Raw genomic sequence first — 22,903 nt, forward strand, 5'->3', positions numbered from 1 at the left:
ATGCCAATTGAGCTTGATGTCCCCTGTGACTATGGTCCCGAGCCCACAGGTTCAACTACTCGGTCCCTCTGGGTAGCTGGCTGTGACTGAGAAGTGACTACAACCTTGTCTCTTGTCAGCTCTACTATACACTTGGGAATTCAGATCACACAAATACACTTATAGGACCATTGTCTGCCAACCCTATACATGGTCTTGGGTACACTCCCCACTTCATAGACCTACCTAATAGTTCAGCCTGTCCATCAATGGGTATTCCATCAATTCCTGAGGCCATCGCTGTTTTTCAAAATTCCTTCAGTGCAGCTTAGACTTCTTCCTTCAATGCCACCTGTGTTTGATCATATGCTTCCTCTTGAAATATATGAATACTGACCAATTCTTTTTGGTACAGTGAGTCTGTGTATTCCTTCTACTTTCTTTTGATGCTTCCAGCATCGTTCAACATTTTGCCCAGAGAATCCTTCAATATTATAACTCGAGGCTTGAATTTTTTTCTTCAATTCTTTCAGCTTGAGAAATGCCAGGCATATTATTTGCTTTGATTTTCTAACTCCAGGTCTTTGCACATTTCATTATCCTACTTTACTTTGTCTTCTGGGGCTGCCCTTTGAAGTCTTCTGGTCAGATCTTTTACTTTGTCATTTCTTCCATTCTCTTTAGCTACTCTTCATTCAAGAGCCAGTTTCAGAATCTCTTCTGACATCGATTTTGGTCTTTCTGTCCTGTCTTTTTTGATGACCTTTTGGTTTCTTTATGTATGATGTCCTTGAGGTCATCCCACAACTTGTTGGTCTTTGATTACTGGTGTTCAACATGTCACATCTATTCTTTGATTGTCTCTAAATTCAGGTGGAATACTCAAGGTCATATTTTGGTTCTCATGGACTTGTTTTAAATTTCTTCAGATTAAACTTAAACTTGCATAAGAGCAATTGATGGTGTGTACTCCAGTGAGATCCTGGCCTATTCTGACTTTAAATATTGAGCTTCTACATTGTGTCTTTTCACAGATGTAGTCGATTTGATTCCTGTGTATTACATCTGGCATGGTCCATGTGTACGGTGACCATTTATGTTGTTGAAACAAGGTATTTGCAATGAATAAATCATTTGTCTTGCAAAATTCTATCAAGTGATCTTGGGAGTAATTTCTAACACCAAGACAGTATTTTTGAATTACTGATCCTTTTTCTTTGTTTCCAACTTTCACATTCCAAACAGCAATAATTATCAATGCTTACTGATTGCATGTTTGGTGCATTTCAGACTGCAGAAGTTGGTAAAGATTTTAAATTTCTTCATCTTTGGCTTTAGAGGTTGGTATGTAACTTTGAATAATAGCAGCATTAACTAGTCTTCCTTCAAAGTGTATGGATATTATCCTATCACTGACATCACTTTACTTCAGGATAGATCTTGAAATGTTCTTTTTAATGATGAATGTGATGCCATTCCTCTTCAATTTGCCATTCTCAGAATGGTAGACCATATGACTGTCTGGTTTAAAATAGCCAGTAGAAGTCTGTTTCAGTTCACTAATGCCTAGGATTATCAATCTTTATGTGATCCATTTCATTTTTGATAACTCCCACTTTTCCTAGATTCATACTTTGTACACTCCATGTTCCAATTATTAATGGATCTTTGCAGCTGTTCTATTTATGAGATGTGCCACAGCAGCAAATGAAGGCCTGAAATCTTGACTCCATCCACATCATTAAAGTTGAGTCTACTTTGAGGAAGCAGCTGTACCTGTTGTATGTTAAGTGTTTTCCAACCTGAGGGGCTCATCTTCCGGCACTATGTCAGAAAGTGCTTCTCTGCTATTCATGAAGTTTTCAGCGGCCAAGTTTTTCAGAAGTGGACCACCACATCCCCTTTCTAGTCTGGCTTAGTCTGAAAGCTCCACTGAAACCTATCCACCATGGGTGACTCTGGTGGTTTTTGAACTAGCCATGGCAGAGCTTCAGCATCACAGCTACACCCAAGCCATCACAGTACAACAAACTGATAGACAAATGGTGGTCAAAATCTTAATCTTATGAAATCTGTAACATGCTTTGGGAGGGGGGATCTGAAGCTAGTATGGTGAAATATTAATATTTGTTATACTAGTTGTGGATGCATATTGTTCATATTTTTTATACTTTTGAGTATTTGAAATAGTCTGAAAAATAGGCACTCATTTAAAATGTTGGACAAGAATATTTAATAATATCAAAATAATAATAATCATGATGTGATTAAACAAATGGGCTGAAAATAGTATGTACAATAAGAGAGTTAGCATAGGCTAATGGTTACGTGCACAGGCTGTAGTGTCGGATTGCTTGGGTTTTAAACTTAATTATATCACTTACTAGGCAATGAGATACTGAGGAAGTTACTTAACCTCTCTGTGCCTCAATTTCCTCATCTGTAAAATGGGAATGGTAATAATTATACCTGCTTCATAAGGACACTCTAAGTACAAATAAATATGCATAAAGATCTTCGTGCACTGTAGGTACTCAATAACTATAATATTATAAATATTATAATTATATAATAACTATATTATTATGTTTCTTTAAAACATACTGTATATGTGTAGGAAAAAAAGAGCTGAATGATTCATCAAAAATGTTAACAACTATAACCTGTAAAGGATGAGAGATTAATTTAAATCTTCTTTTTACTATTTTCTCAACATTCTACAACAAGCCATCCTTCCATTGTCTTAGGCTGGGTTTTCTAGACAAGCAAAACCAGTGAAGTTTATATTTGTCTATATATATAAAAAGATTTATCTCAAAGAAATGGCCCAGGCGGTTGTAAAGTCTGCCAAGTTCCAAGTCTTTGGGTGGGTTCTCCTGTCTCACATAGCTGTAGGGGCTGACAAATCCAAGATTGGCAGGTCAGGTGGCAAGCTGCTGGCTCATGGGCTGCAGAGGCTTACAAATCCAAGGTCAGCAGGTAAGATGTCCAGCTTCTGACTCACAGTGCTGATCCCAAGACCCACCACCACCACCCACTGCCATCAAGTTAATCCTGACTCATAGCAACCCTATAGGACACAGTAGAACTGCCCCATAGGGTTTCCAAAGTTGTAAGTCTTTACGGGAGCAGACTGCCTCATCATTTTCCCATGGAGTGGCTGGTGAGTTTGAACAACTGGCCTTTGGGTTAGCATCCAAATGCCTTAATCACAGTGCCACCAGACTCTCCAGATCCCAAGATGAGCAGGCAATATGGCAGGCTGCTGGCTCAAGTCCAAAGAGCTGGAGGTCAGATGATGATAAGCCAGATGTAGGACCCAGATCAAGCAAAAAACCAGAGAGCTTTGCCAGGACATCCATGTATATTGGAAGCAGTCCATAACTCTGAGGAAACTCCCTTTTAAGTGATTGGGTGCTCATAGCAGGTCTCATCATGGAAGTGATTACATTATATCAGATCTCATCATGGGCGATGACTACATCATAACTGCTAAACCACTAAGAGTCATGGCCCAGTCAAGTTGACGCATAACCTTAAGTATCATACCCAGTAATCTGTTAGCCAACTTTCCACTTGATTCTGATGCTCACTAAATTTTGGGAACCACTGTGGAAAGCATGATTGTGGTTCCATACTTGACCTCTCTCACCTTTAGACAATGATGAATTTTGCGCATCTTTCTTTGTTGAATATTTTCCATAACTCTTTTTCACAAAGTCTTCACCCTACCCTTGGACATACCTTCTCCCTAGCCTTTTGAGAATAGCTCCTCTCTGTCTCCCACTTTCTGGGTGCAGACTGGTAATTTGTCTCAAGGGGGCTCACTAAAGAGTGAGTGCTGGACATTGCCTAAAGATGCTCATGTTAAGAAAAATAATTTAAACCACTGCTGGGCTGGCCAACAAAACACACCTAAGCCAAATTAGGCTCCTGGTCACTAGTTTGCATTCACTTCTTAGGTAATTCTTTTGGAAAACACTAAGTAGTTGTGATGTAGTAGAAAAAGTGAGTGCTGAACATTGGAAGAAGAAAACCTAGATTTGAAGCTCAGCTCTGCTTCTGGCTAGCTGGGTGGTAATAGTAATAATAATAATGACACCATTAACCTTTCTGAGTGAAATCTTCTCATCTGTATAACAGAGACAGTAACACCTATCTCACAGGATTGTTTTAAAGATTAATATATTTGAAAGCACTTGCTCTATAGTAAGTGAGAACAGTGCAGGGCCAGGCAGTGTTTTGTTCTGTTGAACATAGGGTCACTACAAGTTGGAACTCACTCAATGGTACCTAACAACATAGTAAGTCCTCAATACATTTTTCTTTTATTTTTTGGTGCTGAAATCCGGGAACGAACCACTCAATACATTTTTCATAGCATTTGTAATATTTCTCTATTTGATATGTTTTACTCTATTTGCTTTTATGAACAGTCTTTTATATTGGACAATCAACTCCTTTGGGACAAGGCTGGCTTTCTACATCTAAGTTTCTACTAATTACTAAAATAATTAGTCTCTCACTCACTCACCTGGAGCTTCCCAAAACCTTGTGATTGGAAGTCTGACTGGTCAACTCTTAGCACAAAGGTATATTTGATATGACAAAGTATGTGGCTGACTTATAGCAATCTCCAAAGTTATAACTTCATCATTTTTCAAATAAAAAGAACAAGAATAATGATGCTTGTTCTGTTGCTAAGTGGATACCTCTTCCTTTTACATTTTTCAGGCTTGTTTAAAGTAATATAGGAAGTTTAGAAGTGCCATGCTTGAAATTAAGAAAGAAATGGGTTTCAGTTTTAAGTAAAGTTTGGCAATTCAGATAGTAGTGATGCTGGGGTGATGGTGGTAGAAGAGGTATGAATCTGAGCAGCTAATATTATGTGCCCAACTCATTCTTCCCATTTGGAATACTGACACAAGAATAGGTACTATTATCTACCTTATGAATATCTTGTGGAAGTTATTAGTCAATTAAGATCATGGAATTTTGGGAAAAGAAGGAGGTTGCATGTGTATCTCAGACAACAGGTTAGAGGCTGTCTGTACTATTAAGGCCTGATAACGAACAGTACGTCATATTTTTGTACTAACAAAGTTTTTTTGTATTTTTTTTATTTTTTATTTTTGGCACCCATGCCTTCTAAGTGCCCATAAAGATTAATTCACATTGAATTTGGTGTAGTTAATTTCACTCTCATTATGTTAGTTTTCTTACTTTCTGAACATTGACTGGATCTACAGCATTAAATAAATAACTTTAGTAGAATACGATCTACCTTAATTTTGTTGTTTAGAAACTTCTCTCCTCTTTCCCATTAACTATGTTTTATATTAGGGTTTTTTTTTTTTTTTTTCCCTTCAGGTGTATAATCCTTAAAACTATGAGAAATAGGTAACAAATGAGTTTAAATACAAATTTTAATTTGGGAAGAAGTTTCTAACTAATCAAGGTCCCACAATGGGGACGTGAACACTGATCAGTCATGTGGATTGTGTTTGGCAAGCCAGAGAAAGGTTTCCCATTTCTTTAGTGGGGTGGGAATTGAGTATTTTATCAAGATATGATGCTGAATGACATAAGTAGCTTCCACTGTTTGTACTATAACCAATAAGGAGAAGTTGGCTTGGTGATGTTAGAACCCAAAGTGCATGACAGTGTTAGAATTGTAGACTGTGGTCCTCCTTTAGCTCTTTCAGGTGAGCTAAGGCTTTAAGAATTTAATTCTTTGGATTCTGTGTGAGGAAAACAAAAGTTCATTGCCAGTATAAACTGCTCAATCACAGTAGAAAATATTTTCCACTTAAAAAAAGTATCCAGTTTCTCAGCTTATAAGCGTTTAATAAAAATTCAGTTTCAGTGTGTTGCTAATTGCCTCCATGAACAACTCTTTCTTTTCCATGAGACCAGAAGAACTGGATGGTATCCAGCTACCATTATTGAACATTTTTATCAAAGATTCTCTGGAGGGATCCTGCATCAGAAGGGGGAAAATGCAGAATAGAATTTCAAATTCTCATGGACTCTAGACTTTGTGGAGCCATGGAGGCTGGATGACTTATGAAACTATTCTCCTGACATAATCTTTAAACCTTAAACCAAAAATATCCCCTGAAGTTATCTTAAAACCAAACAATAGTTTAGCTTAACTGGTAAAAAGGTCAGCCTTGAGCAATATGATCTTTGAAGAACTATCTATATGGGATCAAACTGACAATAACAATGCCAAGATTAGAATGGAACCTTAGGAAGCAGTGAATTGATATTAATGAAGGAGGAACAACTCAGAAAGGGAGAAAGAATAGTTATACTACTCAAGAATATAATCAATGTCACTAAATTATACATATAGAAACTGTTGAATCAGTGTATGTTTTGCTGTGTATAGTCTCAAAAACAATAAAACAAAATAAATAAATAAATAAAAATTCAGTTCCAGGAGGACTTTTCATAGTTACCATCAAACTAGTAGCAGAATAAACTTTTCCTGCATGAATTCTTTGAGAAAAACTTCATTGAAAAATGTCTCTGGTGAGTAGCAACTGAGGTCTTACTTAAAAACTTGCAAGTTGCCATCCAAGATACAATTAATTACTGGTTTCTACTTGTTTGGAGTAAACAAGAGTGAAGGAAACCAAAGACTCAAGGAAGAAACCAGTCAATAGGATTCATAGCATACAGGAGCCTCTTCTAATCTGAGACCAAAGAATTAGATGGTGCCTGGCTACCACTACTGACTGTTCTGACCAGGGACACACAAAGAAGGTTCCAATTAGCATGGGAGAAAAATGTAGAACAAAATTCAAATTCATAAAAAAGACCAGACTTACTGGACTGATAGAGACTGGAGAGAGACTATTTCCCTAAGATAGTCTCAAACTAAAACTGAAACTACTTCCCTTCAACCTAACAATAGATTGGATTTAAAATAAATAATATCACCCATGAATAAGTGTCCCTTAAATAATTAAATAATTAACTATATGCTGAATGGTCAACAGTTACCCAAAAGCAAAGATGAGAAGGCAAGAAGGGGAAGGGAAGCCAAATCAATGGAAACAGAACAGAAAAATGAGACTACTGACACAATGTGAATACTGTAACCAATGTCATGGAACAATTTGTATAAAAATTGTCAAAAGGGTACCTAATTAATTGTGCAAACCTTCACCTAAAAAAACAATATTGGAGGAAAAAAACAAAAAGAAAATATCTCCTTCAAAATATGTAAAATAACATTATTTTTTTTCATAGACCAGGTAAAATTAGGTGAGAAAAGAATACTTGGAGTATGTGTGATTCAAACGTATTTCTTTTTGAAGAATTTGTAGACAATGAATGGGTGCAAATTAATACTAATACCCTTTATGAGTGTCTTTCTTACAGATCACGCATTTCAAAGTATCAAATTCTATTTACTCAAAAAACCTATTAAAATTTCCCTGGCAGCTACATAAGACTGAAACGTCTGCATGAACTGCATTGATGTCTCTATTTTGTGCCAAATGTTTCAGAAATTTTTAAGCAGTTTATTTATCTAAAGTTCCAGAAAGCAAGAATTTCCAGAATGATAACTGAAAGGGGCTGATGGTATAATAATTAAAATAATGCTAGCTTTCCCTTATTACATGTGTTGTACAGAGAGGCAGTGTCCTCCACACAAGTAAAAAAAGAATAAAGATCATTGCTTCCTGTAGGGTAAACATCCTTACAATCCCTTCAGACCCAGCTCTGAGCCAGAGCTTCCCACCCCAGTCTATTTGTAGGAGATAGCATAAAAAGTACTCTCTGGGTTTGAGACTGGTTGCACCATATACTGGTGGTTTGATCCTGGACAAATCATTTAATCTCTCCTACTTTCAGTTTCCACAACTATAAATGGGATCAACAATACCTGGTAAAAGTATTATAGGACTGGGGTGAGGATGAGATTATCTATGTGAACATATTATTTAAACTATAAAGCAACAGTAACCAAGTGTTAGTTGCTATCTAATGTATTGGCCCAAACTTTCCCGCCCATGTCCTAACCGGAAGGCTGGCGGTTCAAACCCACCAGCCACTTCTCAGAAGGAAGGTTGGGCAATCTACTTTCGTAGCGGTAGTCTCGGAAACCTGAGGGGTCGCTATGAATCGGATACGACTCGACAGCACATAACAACAATAGATCTGAATGTCTATCCAGTCACTTACTGGCTGTGAGAACTTGAGCAACTTATTCCTTTCTATTCATGTTTCCTAATAGGGTTAAGATGAAGATCAAATGCTATCTGGTATATAAATGCTTAACACCGTGGTAGACATATATTAAGAACTTAACATTGTCAAATGTCATCATTATACTCTGGAGAGGGGTCTAAGGACCAAACAGAATCATAGAGTTAAATAGCTTTGCATATGCATATAAAACTCTGTACAGCCCGAAGTATTGTTATCTGTACTATAAATGACAAAGACGTGTAGGCAATGAGAAACCTAATGGCGCCTCAGCGACCTCTACTAAAGAGGAAAAAAGGCGCGCGAGGGGCGGGGATTTAGACACCCCAGTAGCTTGGAATACCGATAGAAAAGAGTGAGGATGGCGAAGTGGGGCAGAAAATAAGATTCTAAGAAACATCCCGAGAATCAATTCACTATTTTCTCCCTTCTTGTCATATGACCTCCAACCTAGATTAGACCATTTCATTCAACTTCCCATCCCATCACATCCCTGGTTATTTATTTACCATACCTTCTTCACTGAGAACCTTTCCTCTCCCCTCCCCATCTAGGAGTTGTGAACTTCAGACCCTCTGCTTCCGACACCCATTCCCTTTAACTTCATTTTTACCAAGCTTCCCTGTACTTTTCCCTCTGCCCAAAGGGGAAGTGCGACTGGACGCACCGCAAGGCATCCTAGGAAACGTGGTCTCTCAGGCTGTCTTGCTTGGGCCCCACATCTGGGAAGAAGATAAAGCAGAGCCAGCCAAAACTACAACTTCCGGCAGGCAACGCGAGTCATCGTCTTCCTTTCTGCCCCCCTTCCTTTTGCCTTCCTCTTCCTCTTCCCTGCCGGCGCTGTGCCGCTTGGCCTCACGGTATTTGTAGTTTCCTCTGGGCCCACGATCCTGGTATTTAATGAGCAGAGGAGAAGTAGGAAGACTCTAATTCCCAGAGGGCAACGCGGAAGCTGCGCCTGCGCACTTTGAGTGAGGGTGTGTATGTCTGTGTCTGAGGAGAGAGAGCGAGAGTGAGTGAGTGTGAGTGCGGGGTGGGGTGGTGGCCGTTACGTTCGGGGCAACGGCTACGGCAGTAGAGAAGTAAGAAGAGAAAACAACGTCCGGCGCTTCCGCCTTCTCTTAGCGGGAGGAGGAGCTGGTAGGGAAAGGAAAGTGATTCGCCCTGGGCCTGGACTGGACCGAGTCGGGCCGGTGGCTGCCTGTGCTATGAGCCTTTGAGGGTCGCTTGGGACGCAGAGCGAGACACGAGAGCCGAGAGCTATGTCTCAGCCGCCGCCGCCTCCTCCACTGCCACCTCCACCTCCTCCTCCTGAGGCTCCGCAGACTCCGCCGCCTTTGGCAGCGGCGGCTGCTCCGGGAGGGCTTTCCAAGCGGAGAGACCGGAGAATCCTCTCCGGGAGCTGCCCGGATCCAAAGTGTCAGGCGCGTCTGTTTTTCCCGGCCTCCGGTTCAGTCAGCATCGAGTGCACTGAGTGCGGACAGCGGCACGAGCAACAACAGCTGCTGGGGGTGGAAGAGGTGACTGACCCGGACGTAGTGCTACACAACCTGCTGCGGAACGCGCTGCTCGGTGTGACAGGGGCACCTAAGAAGAACACAGAACTGGTAAAGGTGATGGGCCTTTCAAACTACCACTGCAAATTGTTGTCGCCCATATTAGCTCGCTATGGCATGGACAAACAGACAGGCCGGGCTAAGCTTCTCCGGGACATGAACCAGGGTGAACTGTTCGATTGCGCCTTACTGGGTGACCGCGCCTTCCTTATCGAGCCAGAGCATGTTAACACGGTGGGCTATGGCAAAGACCGCTCTGGAAGCCTCCTATATTTGCATGATACTCTTGAGGACATCAAACGGGCCAATAAAAGTCAGGAATGCCTCATTCCAGTGCATGTGGACGGGGATGGTCACTGCCTGGTGCATGCTGTGTCCCGGGCTTTAGTAGGCAGGGAGCTCTTCTGGCATGCCTTGAGAGAGAATCTTAAACAGCACTTTCAGCAGCATCTGGCCCAGTACCAAGCCCTGTTCCATGACTTCATAGATGCTGCTGAGTGGGAAGACATTATCAATGAGTGTGACCCTCTGTTTGTACCACCCGAGGGCGTTCCCTTGGGGCTGAGGAACATCCACATCTTTGGCCTTGCCAACGTTTTACATCGTCCTATTATTCTGTTAGATTCGCTTAGTGGCATGAGAAGCTCTGGTGATTATTCGGCCACCTTTCTGCCTGGGCTCATCCCTGCAGAGAAGTGCACTGGGAAAGATGGTCATTTGAACAAACCAATCTGCATTGCATGGAGTAGCTCTGGTAGAAACCATTATATCCCCTTGGTAGGCATAAAAGGGGCTGCTTTACCCAAACTGCCTATGAATTTGCTTCCTAAAGCATGGGGTGTGCCCCAGGACCTTATTAAAAAGTACATCAAACTTGAGGATGATGGTGGTTGTGTTATTGGAGGTGACAGAAGTTTGCAGGATAAATACCTACTTAGGCTTGTGGCTGCTATGGAAGAAGTCTTTATGGACAAACACGGTATCCATCCTAGTTTGGTTGCTGATGTCCATCAGTATTTCTACAGGAGGACTGGGGTGATAGGAGTTCAGCCTGAAGAAGTAACAGCAGCTGCTAAAAAAGCAGTAATGGATAATCGTCTTCACAAATGTTTGCTCTGTGGTGCCCTTTCTGAACTTCATGTTCCTCCAGAGTGGTTGGCTCCAGGAGGGAAATTGTATAACCTGGCAAAAAGTACTCATGGACAGCTGAGGCCTGATAAAAATTATAGCTTTCCCTTGAACAATTTGGTTTGCTCATATGATTCAGTGAAAGATGTTTTGGTACCAGACTATGGATTGAGTAACCTAACAGCTTGTAATTGGTGCCATGGCACATCTGTGCGAAGGGTCAGAGGAGATGGGTCTATTGTGTATTTGGATGGGGACAGAACTAATTCTAGGTCCACTGGTGGCAAATGTGGTTGTGGATTCAAACACTTTTGGGACGGTAAAGAGTACGACAATCTGCCAGAAGCTTTTCCCATAACTTTGGAATGGGGTGGAAGAGTGGTCAGAGAAACAGTGTATTGGTTCCAGTATGAAAGTGATTCATCTTTGAATAGTAATGTTTATGATGTTGCGATGAAACTTGTTACCAAGCACTTTCCTGGTGAATTTGGAAGTGAAATTCTAGTTCAGAAAGTTGTCCACACTATATTGCATCAGACTGCCAAAAAGAATCCTGATGATTACACTCCTGTAAATATAGATGGTGCTCATGCCCAAAGAGTTGGAGATGTACAAGGACAAGATTCAGAGTCTCAGCTCCCAACTAAAATTATTCTTACTGGACAGAAAACAAAAACTTTGCACAAAGAGGAGCTAAATATGAGTAAAACTGAAAGAACTATTCAACAGAATATTACAGAACAGGCTTCTGTAATGCAGAAACGGAAAACAGAGAAGTTAAAACAAGAACAGAAAGGAGAGCCCAGGACTGTTTCTCCCAGTACCATTCGTGATGGTCCATCCTCTGCACCTGTTACACCTACCAAGGCTCCCTATTCACCAACAACTTCTAAGGAGAAGAAAATCCGAATAACAACTAATGATGGACGACAGTCAATGGTTACACTTAAATCTTCAACAACGTATTTTGAACTTCAGGAAAGTATAGCCAGAGAATTCAACATTCCTCCATATTTACAGTGTATTCGATATGGTTTTCCTCCTAAAGAGTTAATGCCACCCAAGGCAGGAATGGAAAAGGAGCCAGTTCCTTTACAGCATGGTGATAGAATTACAATAGAGATTCTAAAAAGTAAAGCAGAAGGTGGCCAGTCTGCTACAGTACACTCTGCCCACACTGTGAAACAAGAAGATATTGCTGTTACTAGCAAACTTTCATCTAAGGAACTTCGGGAGCAAGCTGACAAAGAAATGTACTCCTTGTGTCTTTTAGCAACATTAATGGGTAAGATAAATTTATCTTGGATGATAACTGTGAATGTAATAACACTGAGTTTTTCTATTGCCTTTGAGAAAAAACTGGTCATTGTGAAAAACAAAACTTAAGTCTTATTTTAGGACAAAATTATTTCACTTAGTTTATGAGTAGATGTTAATGTGGCTGTCTATTGAGTACATATTAGGAAAACATAACCAGAATGTGAAAGTAGTGACTTAACTATCACCAGATTATTTAAATCTTGTTGCTGTTTTTTAAAACAGACTTTATAATTTATCCATTTAAAGCTTTTTCGGTTTTTTCCCCTAGGCTCAATAAGGCTACCACTTTGCCTCTCTTCATTTATTTCTAAATTTCATTTTCCTGCATGTCAGGTGATTTCAGGACTTCCTGTTTGATGATTGCCATTTCTGGTGTTTATATTCTCACCGCCCCCCCTACACACCTAATATTCTCTCTTCCAGCTCCCGTTCTTTCTTCCCCAGTTGATTACTTTTTGTTTTCTAGGGTTTGTATTTAAGTAATTTCACTGCTTAGTGAATCTTTGCCATTGATTCTAATGAACTATTGAAAAACTAAGAAACGTAAGAAACAGAGGTAGATGGTAATGGGGTCATTTAAGAAGTATTTCTTAATAATTCAGCAAAATTAAGGAAAATATCTTATCAACTAAATATGCAATTTAAAGCTTTAACTGATTTGTGATACTATTCAGTGGTGTACTTTTTAGCCTGTTTTTATTTGTTTAATCTGTGTTGTTTCATCACTGTTAACATGCATTACTAAGGCTTAAAGTATGAAGTAAAATTTAAATACATTTGATATTAGAAAGGCCTTATTTTCACTCAGATTAGAAAAGCTTTCTACTAGAAAAGTCATCTGGGGTTGGTTTGTTTCCTAAGGGTACTAAATACCAGTGAGTTGGGCCGTGACCTACTGAAGGGAAGGTTATTTATTCCTGGCTTATTAAGTTTGAGGACCTACTAGTTAATAGATCTAAAAGCCCTGTGGTATTGCTGATTTTAGTTTGGCAGACAAGGTAATTGAATTAGAGGATATACCAGGAACTGAGCTAGGCACTGTACATATTTCTATTTCTTAAGTTTTTAGAAACTAGCTTTAGGGAGAATGTTTATTAGAGACTGCATGGAATAGAGGAAAGATTGTGTGGTCTTTGGAGTCAGACAGAACTGGAATTTGAATCTTGGCTTCACTACTTAATAACCTAGCAATTTTAGGCAAGCTGCTTAACTCCCCAATACTTCAACTGCCTCCTCCACACAAAATGCCTCTTGTAGACAGTACATAATGGCAACAGTAAAATACTTCTAGAACTCTGAAAATTAAATAACATCAGTACAGAGTAGATGAAATCAGATTTGTGCAGATGGCATTTTAGAAGACCATCAATCTCTCATGTCAAAAACAGGCAAGAGAAAGTCTTCCTCAGTTATCCACTCTTGAGGATGTGGCTCATATCTATCTTGTCTATCATTGTTTGCTCAGTACCTAGTTCAGTGCCTAGCAGGTAGTAGGTAGTTTAAAATGGTTTTCGACTGAATTAAATAGATGACACTAACATATCTGAAGAAAGGCTTTGTCAACAGAAATGGAGTGGATGGTCAGCATTGAATGCAGGAGCAGAGAATCTGAAAAGCAGAATTTGGCAGTGTTTATCTATACTGCTGTACAAAGGAGAAAGATATTTCAGCTGGGTTCATGAAAATTCTGGCAACTAGATAGATATTCTCTGTTGAGGGAGAGAAATATTTGATCAGGCCTCACCATGGGCTGGATGAATGATCTCTATCTCTTTACCTGATTCCATATTCATTAAATGCCTATTCTGATTACTTATTTAGCTTCTTGATAATGAGTATGATTTGTAGTTGAGAGTGCATATGAAGATTCTGTTCACTGGAAAGGCTGTGTTCTCCATTGTAGATTAATACAATGGTTAGGTGAGACTGTGCTCAACAGTCTAAAAAATCTAATTGGCATGATATATATTTCATAATGGAAATTGTTAAAATATTATTCTGATTTACAATTAGATACTTTTTTGGTTTGGTTTGGGGTTCTTGGACCTGAGTATCTGAGAACTAAACTCTAGACTGCAATAAATTCTCAAAGATAGTATCTTCCTATTATGGTCCTTCCACCTCACACCCCATATTTAGTTGCTGCCCCTACAGATACACACATTTCTTTCAATCTACTTCCATTGCTGATGCAGAATTTGAGTGTAAAAGAGTCTTGCTGATTTTGTATTAGTAGCACCAGAGAGACTTTCTGCTTTAAGGTAGAGTACTAGCACAGTGCATGTTCTATTAGACCCTTTAGAGGTATTAGTTTTCTTCCTCTAATTCTTATAACTATACTTGAATAATATAGAAGATATTCTTTATAAAAAGTGATGTGCTTGTAAAAATGTCAGTTTGGGGATAGTTTTATGCACATGACCATATGCAAAGAGTGCTGGGAAACTATTGATGCTTAGATTGGAGAGAGCTGGAAAATGACAGGGCTTATTTAGAAAATTGCAAATTTCAAAGTGTAGATATTACTTGGTGAAATTACCATATGTAAGCTGCTACTGCGATAGTTTTAGAAAGTAATTCATTAAGTTTTATGTTGTTTGAATAGCTGGCTCCTTCACATCCTTAAGGTTTGGCTTAAATAAAGCCTCTTGAAAGGCTTTATTTCTCTGCTTTTCACATTATATTATATGCTATACAAAAGCAGAGACATGACTGTTTTATTCAGTGATGTGTACCTTTTTACCTAGTCCAAGGCCTGGCAGTGCTTGTTGGTACCAGGGAAATGCTTGTTGAATGAATTAATGCAGATTATTGCAGCAAAATCCATGTCTGTTATAAGCTAGAGACTGTTGGGGAAATAATCATGAATAAGACATAATCTTTGTCTTCTGTAAATTTATCTGTTGGATCTCCACTGAGGAAGTCCAATACTTTTACAGCTTTCATCTATAGATTTCCAGCTTCCCTTTCTATATGCATAAAAATTATAAAAGTCCAAAGTATCATCAATGTGACGTTTTGAAAAGCTTCTCATATTTGATTAAAAACAGTGAAATTGGCTGCAAGATGGAGAAGGATATATGTTTTTCCATTTGTTTCTAAGTAGAATATTTATTAAATAAAATTTATGTCTGTTATTTTATCAACAAAACAATAAGTAAGTGCATCAGTCTTTTGTTCAGTAGGAACCATTTATGGAACTAGTCACTTTGAATCTTACAGTTTAAAAAAAAATGTTTTACCTGTAATATTTCACATGTCATTTTACTCTGCTTTATCCAAACCCACTGGAGGTTATAGATCTTAAATTTTTTGCAGATTGTCATCTTTATTATTTCTGTAATATTGAGTGACTAACTCTGGCATTGCAAAATATGTTAATTTTCTTCCTGGTCCCTTTCCATCTATTTTTATTTAATTTTAACGTAAGTATAGATATGTTGTTGTTGTTATGTGCTGTCAAGTCGTATCTGACTCATAGCGACTCCTTGGGTTTCTGAGGTGGTGTCACAATGGAAGTAGATTGCCCAACCTTCCTGTCGAGGAGTGGGTGGTGGGTTTAAACCGCCAGCCTTCTGGTTAGCAGTCAAGTGCCTTAGGCACTATGCTACCAGAGCTCCCAGAGAATATATAATTTTATATTCTACTTTTAAAAAATAAGTATCTTTCTATAAGCTTTTCTGTTGTTTGGGCATTTAAAATTAGTTCCTACATTTAAAAATTGGGAGAATAACTTAAAAACCTGGATTTCTGGTTTTTCCTGAAAAGCCATAGGTCTTAAAGTATTGGGTCTACATTGCCTCCATCTTTAGATGGGCCATGTGCTTGTTTAGGGGATTAAATTTTTATTTTAAATGATAAACACAGATTCTACATCTCATCTGAGAAAGCTCTTGTCTTCTTTCTTTTTTTGTGATTTGGGTGAAAGTTTACAGAGCAAATCCATTTTCCATGTAATAGTTCATATATTTTGTTTTATGAGATTAATTGCAATCCTTATAATGTAACAGGTCTCTTCCCACTTCCTCCCTGTGGTTACCTTTTCCCTGTGTCCTTCTTTCTTATACATTCCTGCTCTCTGAGCTGTCTCCCTGTGCAAATACTGCTTTCTGCTCTCCCATGGTTGATTGTTCTAAGGAGTGGTACCTACCTGGTGTACATGTTCACCTTATATGCCTGTTGTTTGGCTGAAAGCCATGGGAGTGAATTTAATTCTAGGCCCAAAGGGTGACTAAGGGCCATAGTCTCAGGGGTTTCACTAGTCTCTATCAGACCAGTTAGCCTGGTCTTTTCTATGATTTTGAGTTTTGTTCCACATTTTTCTCCCACTCTATCCAGGATCTCCTATTTTGATCCCTTTCCAAGTGGTTGGTTGATAGATGAGCGTTGTATTTTATAGTACAATCTCTGTTCTAGGCCAATCCATATTAAAGCAACCCTGAGTTGAACTCTTTTGGTTGTTGCTAACACTTTACCTGTTTTTATCTTATAGGAGAAGATGTATGGTCTTATGCAAAGGGACTTCCTCACATGTTCCAACAGGATGGTGTGTTCTACAATATTATGAAGAAAACCATGGGTATAGTTAATTTCTGATGTTACTCTTAGATAATATGTCTACTCAACCTATTATAAGGTCAAGAAAGTTCATATCTGCTAGTATTCTTCTAAAATTATTTTGCAAAGTTAATTTTCGGTATATATTCTTTACTGTTTTTTTTTTTTTTAGCAGCCTACCTAGTTAAAATGGATTATTATCCTGACGTGACCAGCGATATTTTAAGCTATAGCACCACTTAAAAATATCCTGTCAAGAGCAACAATAGCATAAGATTCTTAACAACTAAAGACATTACAAAAATAGAAGTAGAATTGGTTATAATGCTAGTGATTTCCCTAAAACCAGATAATATTTTTGTTGATGATATTGTGTTTCGGCTATGATTATTTGATTATAACTATGATTATCATCAGTGAGCTCTGGTGGCATAGTGTTTAAAGCATTTGGCTACTAACCAAAAGATTGGCAATTCAAACCTACCAGGTACTCCACAGTGAGAAAGAGGAGGCAGTCTGCTTCTGTAAGGATTTACAGCCTTGGAAGCCCTGTGGGGCAGTTCTCTGTCCTGTAGTGTCACATGAATTGGAATCGATGCAATGGCAGTGGGGTTAGTTTGTTTTTTTTTTAATAGTGATTTTATAGTTGATGCTGTCTAAATTTTAGGAAATAGCTCATTTTACATTTAACTTCTTTTCATATTGTGTGTGCTTTGTTTAAAAAGATATGTACAGATATATAACTGTATCTTCAGAATTTTAAGATCCTAAGAGAGAAGTTACTAGTGTGTGTGTTTGGACCTCACATGGTTTTTCAAAGATTTGATGTGAATGTGTTTGGCCCCAGACTGATCATTCTGGCTTATTTCACTTTTTTGCTACCTAGCCTCTGTAGACATTAAGTGCATTGTTGTTTTTGTTAGTTGCTGCCTAGTCACCTCCAGCTCATGTTGACCTCATATACAATGGAATGAAACACTGCCCAGTTCTGTGCCACCTTCATGATTGCCAACATGCTTGAGTCCATCTTTGTCTCCAACTTAAAAGGTTCATCTTTCAGCACTATATTGGACAGTACTCTTTTGTGGTCCATAGGGTTTTCATTGACTAATTTTCAGAAGTAAGTCACAAGACCTTTCTTCCTAGTCTGTCAGCTCGCTGAAACCTGGCTACATGGGTGACCCTGCTTGTATTTGAAATACCTGTGGCATAGCTTCCGGCATCATAGCAACAACATTCAGGTCATCACAGTACAACAAACTGACAGTAATCTCTGTTTTATAAGTGCTTGAACAATTTCTCTTAGAAAGATCAGCACAAAGCCAGTCCCCATGAGGCAGAGGTTAAAGATGTCCCAAATGTCCAAGCTACCATGCCACCCCATCATTTCAGATGTTAACTCCTCCTCCTCCTTCAGATATTAATCTTCCCCACTGTCTTAGGGTTCTGTGTTTTGCTGTAATGTCTCATAAAATTCACAGATGCCCAAGCAATCATCTCACATAGTGGTGGTGGAGGCTGGGATGCTGGCAGGCTGGCAAGTCCCAGGTCTATAAGTGGGCCTGGGGGATCCTCCCAATTCTTGGGGTTTGACAAAACTAAATCAGCAGATCAGATGACGGCTGCTGTCCCAAATCCAGGGGTGAGATGACCATGAACCAAAATGCAGAACTGGAACAAGAAGGAGGGCAAACCTTCCCAGAAGATTTCTATGTATACCCTCAAGGAAGCTAAGGGTGGTGATTTGAGTTACCTCCTTCAGCAAGGTGGGACTCAAGATATGTTCCACCTGTGCTGCTTCAAGAGAAATAGCCCAAGTGGATGACTTTAATAATCAGGAGTTTAAAAGTAGCTACTCAGGAGCTCTGGTAGCGTAGTGCCTAAGGCACTTGACTGCTAACCAGAAGGCTGGCAGTTCAAACCCACCAGCCACTCCTCAGAAGGAAAATGGGGCAATCTACTTCCATAGTGATACTGCCTCAGAAACCCAAGGAGGGGTCACTATGAGTTGGATCCTACTCGATGGCACATAACAACAACAACAACTCAGTTGCTCATGGCAAATTCCACCATGGAGCCGATTGTCAGTCATTATAGGGAATAACTACCATTAACTGCCCAGCCAAGTTGACACATGACCTTAACTACCACACCACCCTAAACAGGCATGGATAATGTTGTTGTTGTTGTTGTTGTTGTTGTTATGTGCCATCGAGTCAAACCCGACTCATAGCGACCCCTCCTTGGGTTTCCGAGGCAGTATCACTACGGAAGTAGGATTGCCCAACCTTCCTTCCGAGGAGTGGCTGGTGGGTTTGAACCGCCAGCCGTCTGGTTAGCAGGCAAGTGTCTTAGCCACTATGCTACCAGAGCTCCATGGATAATAGGATTTACAATACCTCACAAAATGGAGAACAATGGCTACAAGAGCCAAATCAAGCAGTTCACCGCAATGAGTTCTGTTTATGCTTCATGAGCTTTTTGTTTCTTACTTTAAGAAAACAAACCCAAGTTGGCTATTATAGAAATGTTCAAACATCTGCAGAAGTGTCAAGAATAGTGTAAGCAATTCCCATTTACTTACCACCAGCATCAACAGTTCTCCGTAACTACTGACTAGACTATTTTAAAAGTAAATCCTCAACATAATAATTCTTTTGTAAATACTTCAGTATGTATCTCTAAAGATAAAGGCTTTTATTTATTTTTTTTAAAAAAAAAGACCATTATTATTTCCTTCCTTTTCCTTACTATCACCAAATATCCAAAACCAAAAACTGAACCCACTGTTAATAGAGTTGATTCCAACTCATAGCAACCCTATAGAACAGAGTAGAACTGCCTTATGGTTTTCAAGAAGTATGTACAGGAATCTGTGCCTCCTCTTTTTCCCACAGAGTGGCTGGTGGATTCGAACCACCAACCTTTTGGGTAGCAGCCAAATGCTTTAACTCCCGCACCACCAAATATCCAGTCAGTGTTTAAATTTTCTTTTTTTTTTATTGTCTCAAAATAATTTTTTTTTTTTCCAGCTGGTTTATTTTAATCAGGGACCAAAGAATGGTCCTTTATTTTCTTCTTTTTTTTTTTTTAAAGATAGGAGCTCTGGTAGCATAGTGCCTAAGGCACTTGACTGCTCACCAGAAGGCTGGTGGTTCAAACCCACCAGCCACTCCTCAGAAGGAAGGTTGGGCAATCCTACTTCCGTAGTGATACTGCCTCGGAAACCCAAGGAGGGGTCGCTGAGTCGGGGCCGACTCGACGGCATACAACAACAACAAAGATAGGAGATACATTTTTTTAAAAGATAGGAGATATACTTTATATACAGTAAAATTCACACTTTTTTAGGTATCTGGGTATATGAATTTTGACAGACATATCACCACCATAAGTAAGATGGAGAATATATTTATCATTCCAAAAAGCTCCCTTATGACCCTTTGTAGCCAATCTTGTCCCTTTGCCCTCGAGTCTTAGCAACCACTAATTTGATGTCTGTCCCAATATTTTTCCCTTTTTTTAGACTGTCATGTAAATAGAAACTTTGATTTAGAAGGAGTCAGGAAGCTATGGCCTGTAACTCAGATATGGCCCCCCAACTCCTTTCTGTTTTCATATATAAAGTTTTATTGGATCCCAGCTGCATTTATTTTTATATTGCCTCTAGCTGCTTTTGTTCTACAGTGGCAGAGTTGAATAGTTGGGATGAAGACTGTATGGTTTGTAATACCTAACATTTTCACCATGTTCCTCCTATACAAAAGCATTTGTTAAATTCTGATTTGTTGTTATTAGGTGCTGTCAAGCCTATTCCAGCTCAGCAACTCTGTGTATAACATTGCCTGATACTGTGACATCCTCACAATCTTTGGTATGCTTGACCCATCATTGCAACCAGTATGTCAGTATGTTTTGTTGAGCTCTTCCGTTTTTGTGCTCACCCTCTACTGACCAAGTATTACATCATCCTCCAGACACTGGTCCCTTCTGAAAACATGACCAAAATATGTGAGATGAAGTTTGGCCATTCTCTAGGAGCATTCTGGCTGTACTTCCTCCAAGACAGATTTGTTTGTTCTGATATTTTCAGTATTCTTCAACACCACAATTCAAATGTATTAATTCTTCAGGCTTCCTTATTCATTGTTCAGCTTTCACATGCATATGAGGTGATTGAAAATACTATGGTTCTAGGAAGGCACATCTTACTCTTGAAAGTGACATCTTTGTTTTTTAACACTTTAAAGAGGGTTTTGTAGCAGATTTGCCCAGTGCAATATGATGTCTGATTTCTTGATGCTGCTTCCATGGGCATTGATTTTGGATCCAAGTAAAATGAAATCTCTGAAAACTTCAGTCTTTTCTCCATTTATCATCATGTTGCATATTGGTCCAGTTGTGAAGATTTTTGTTTTATGTTTATCCATACTTAAGACTGTAGTCTTTGATCTTCATTAGTAAGTGCTTCAAGTCTTCTACACTTGAGCAAGCAAGGTTGTGTCATCTGCATATCACAGGTTGTTTATGAGTCTTGCTGCAATCCTGATGCTACATTTTTTTCATACAGTCCACCTTCTTGGATTATTTGCTCAGCATTCAGATTGAATAAGTATGGTGAAAAGGTACAACACATCTTTCCTGATTTTAAACCATGCAATTTTCCCTTACCCTGTGTGAATGACTGACTCTTGGTCTATGTACAGGTTCCTCATATGCACAATTAAGTGTTCTGGAATTCCCGTTCTTTGAAATGTTATCCATAATTTGTTAATGATCCAGACAGTCATTGGATTAAGTAAGGAATCTCTTTTGAGATTCATTCTTCTTGTTGCATTATTATAATTCATTACTTTTTTTACTGAGTCCAGTGGGACTTAAAACATATCACTGATCTTAAAGATGGTACAAGATCAAGCAACGTTTCGTTCTGTTGTACATAAGATTATTATGAATGGGAGCCAACTTGATGGTAACTAAAAACAACAACAGTATTCCATTGTATGGATACATCACCTTTTTTTTTTTTTTTTTTAAATCCATAGCCAATTAAAGGACATTTGGGTTGTTTTCAATGTTGAAAACTACGAGTTATTATTACTATGAATTACTGTTTTCAGCTGTTGTCTAGCTGGTCCCCATGCACAGCTGAGCAAAACTGCCCAGTCCTGCATGATTTTCATTATCAGTTACCACTTGGACTGTTGCGATTCATAGGAAGTAGATTGCCAGGCTTCTTCCTACTCTATCTTAGTCTGGAAGCGCCACTGAAACGTGTTGAGCATCATAGCAACACTGTAGCCTCCATGACAGACAAGTGGTAGCTGAATATAAGGTGAACTAGTTGAGAATTGAACCCAGGTATCCTGCATGGAAGGCTCTAAACCACCAGTGTCCTTAGGAATAAAACCACTGTAAACATTTGTGTACCAGTCCTTTTGTGGCCCCCCAACTCCCTCCTGTTTTCATATAATAAATTTTTGCCCAATCCAAGGTCACAGATTTTCTCTTACGTTTTTTTCCTAGAATTTTTATAGTTTTAGGTTTTACATTTACACTTCAAATTAATTTTTTGTATGTTGCAAGGTGTGGGCCAGGCTTCATTTTGTTACATACAGATGTCCAGTTGTTCCAGTACTGTTTGTTGAAAAGACTGTACTTTCTCCATTGAATTACCTTGGTACCATTGTAAAAAAAATCAATTGGCCATGAATTGTGTATTTGAAAAGATTGAATTATATGCCATATAAAATATACCCCAATAAAGTTATTTTTTATAAATCAAATTGGTCTATTGCTAGAATCTCTGTTCCAGTGTTCTGTATAACCTCTCTTTTTGCCATTACCACCATCTTGATAACTGTAGCTTTATAGTAATCAAGAAATTAGTTAGTGTGAGTTTTCCAACTTTGTCCTTGTTAAAAATTGTTTTGGGTATTCTGGGCCCTTTGCTTCTCTGTATAAATTTTAGAATCAGCTTATTGATTCTACAAAATATCTGCTGGGATTTTGACTGTAGTACATCTAAATATATAAGTCATATTTGGGACATTTGATAGCAATATTGAGTCTTCCAATTGTTGTGCATTGTCGATTCAAATCTGACTCACAGCAACTCTGTATGACAGCTTAGATTTACC

At 38.8% G+C, this 22,903-nt stretch overlaps 1 protein-coding gene across 1 annotated transcript in view; it reads left to right on the forward strand.

Moving 5' to 3' along the window:
- The first annotated feature begins 9,464 nt into the window (after positions 1-9,464).
- Positions 9,465-22,903, forward strand: part of VCPIP1 (valosin containing protein interacting protein 1) — a 29,769-nt gene continuing 16,330 nt past the window's right edge. The window contains exons 1-2 of the mRNA XM_007949721.2: positions 9,465-12,171; positions 16,699-16,785. Of these exons, the coding sequence (XP_007947912.1) occupies positions 9,465-12,171; positions 16,699-16,785 (2,794 nt within the window). The remainder of the gene's footprint in view (positions 12,172-16,698; positions 16,786-22,903) is intronic.

Source organism: Orycteropus afer, unplaced genomic scaffold (assembly GCF_000298275.1).
Source record: "Orycteropus afer afer isolate SDZICR_OR568_19922 unplaced genomic scaffold, OryAfe1.0 scaffold00252, whole genome shotgun sequence".
NCBI classification, from domain to species: Eukaryota; Metazoa; Chordata; class Mammalia; order Tubulidentata; family Orycteropodidae; genus Orycteropus; species Orycteropus afer.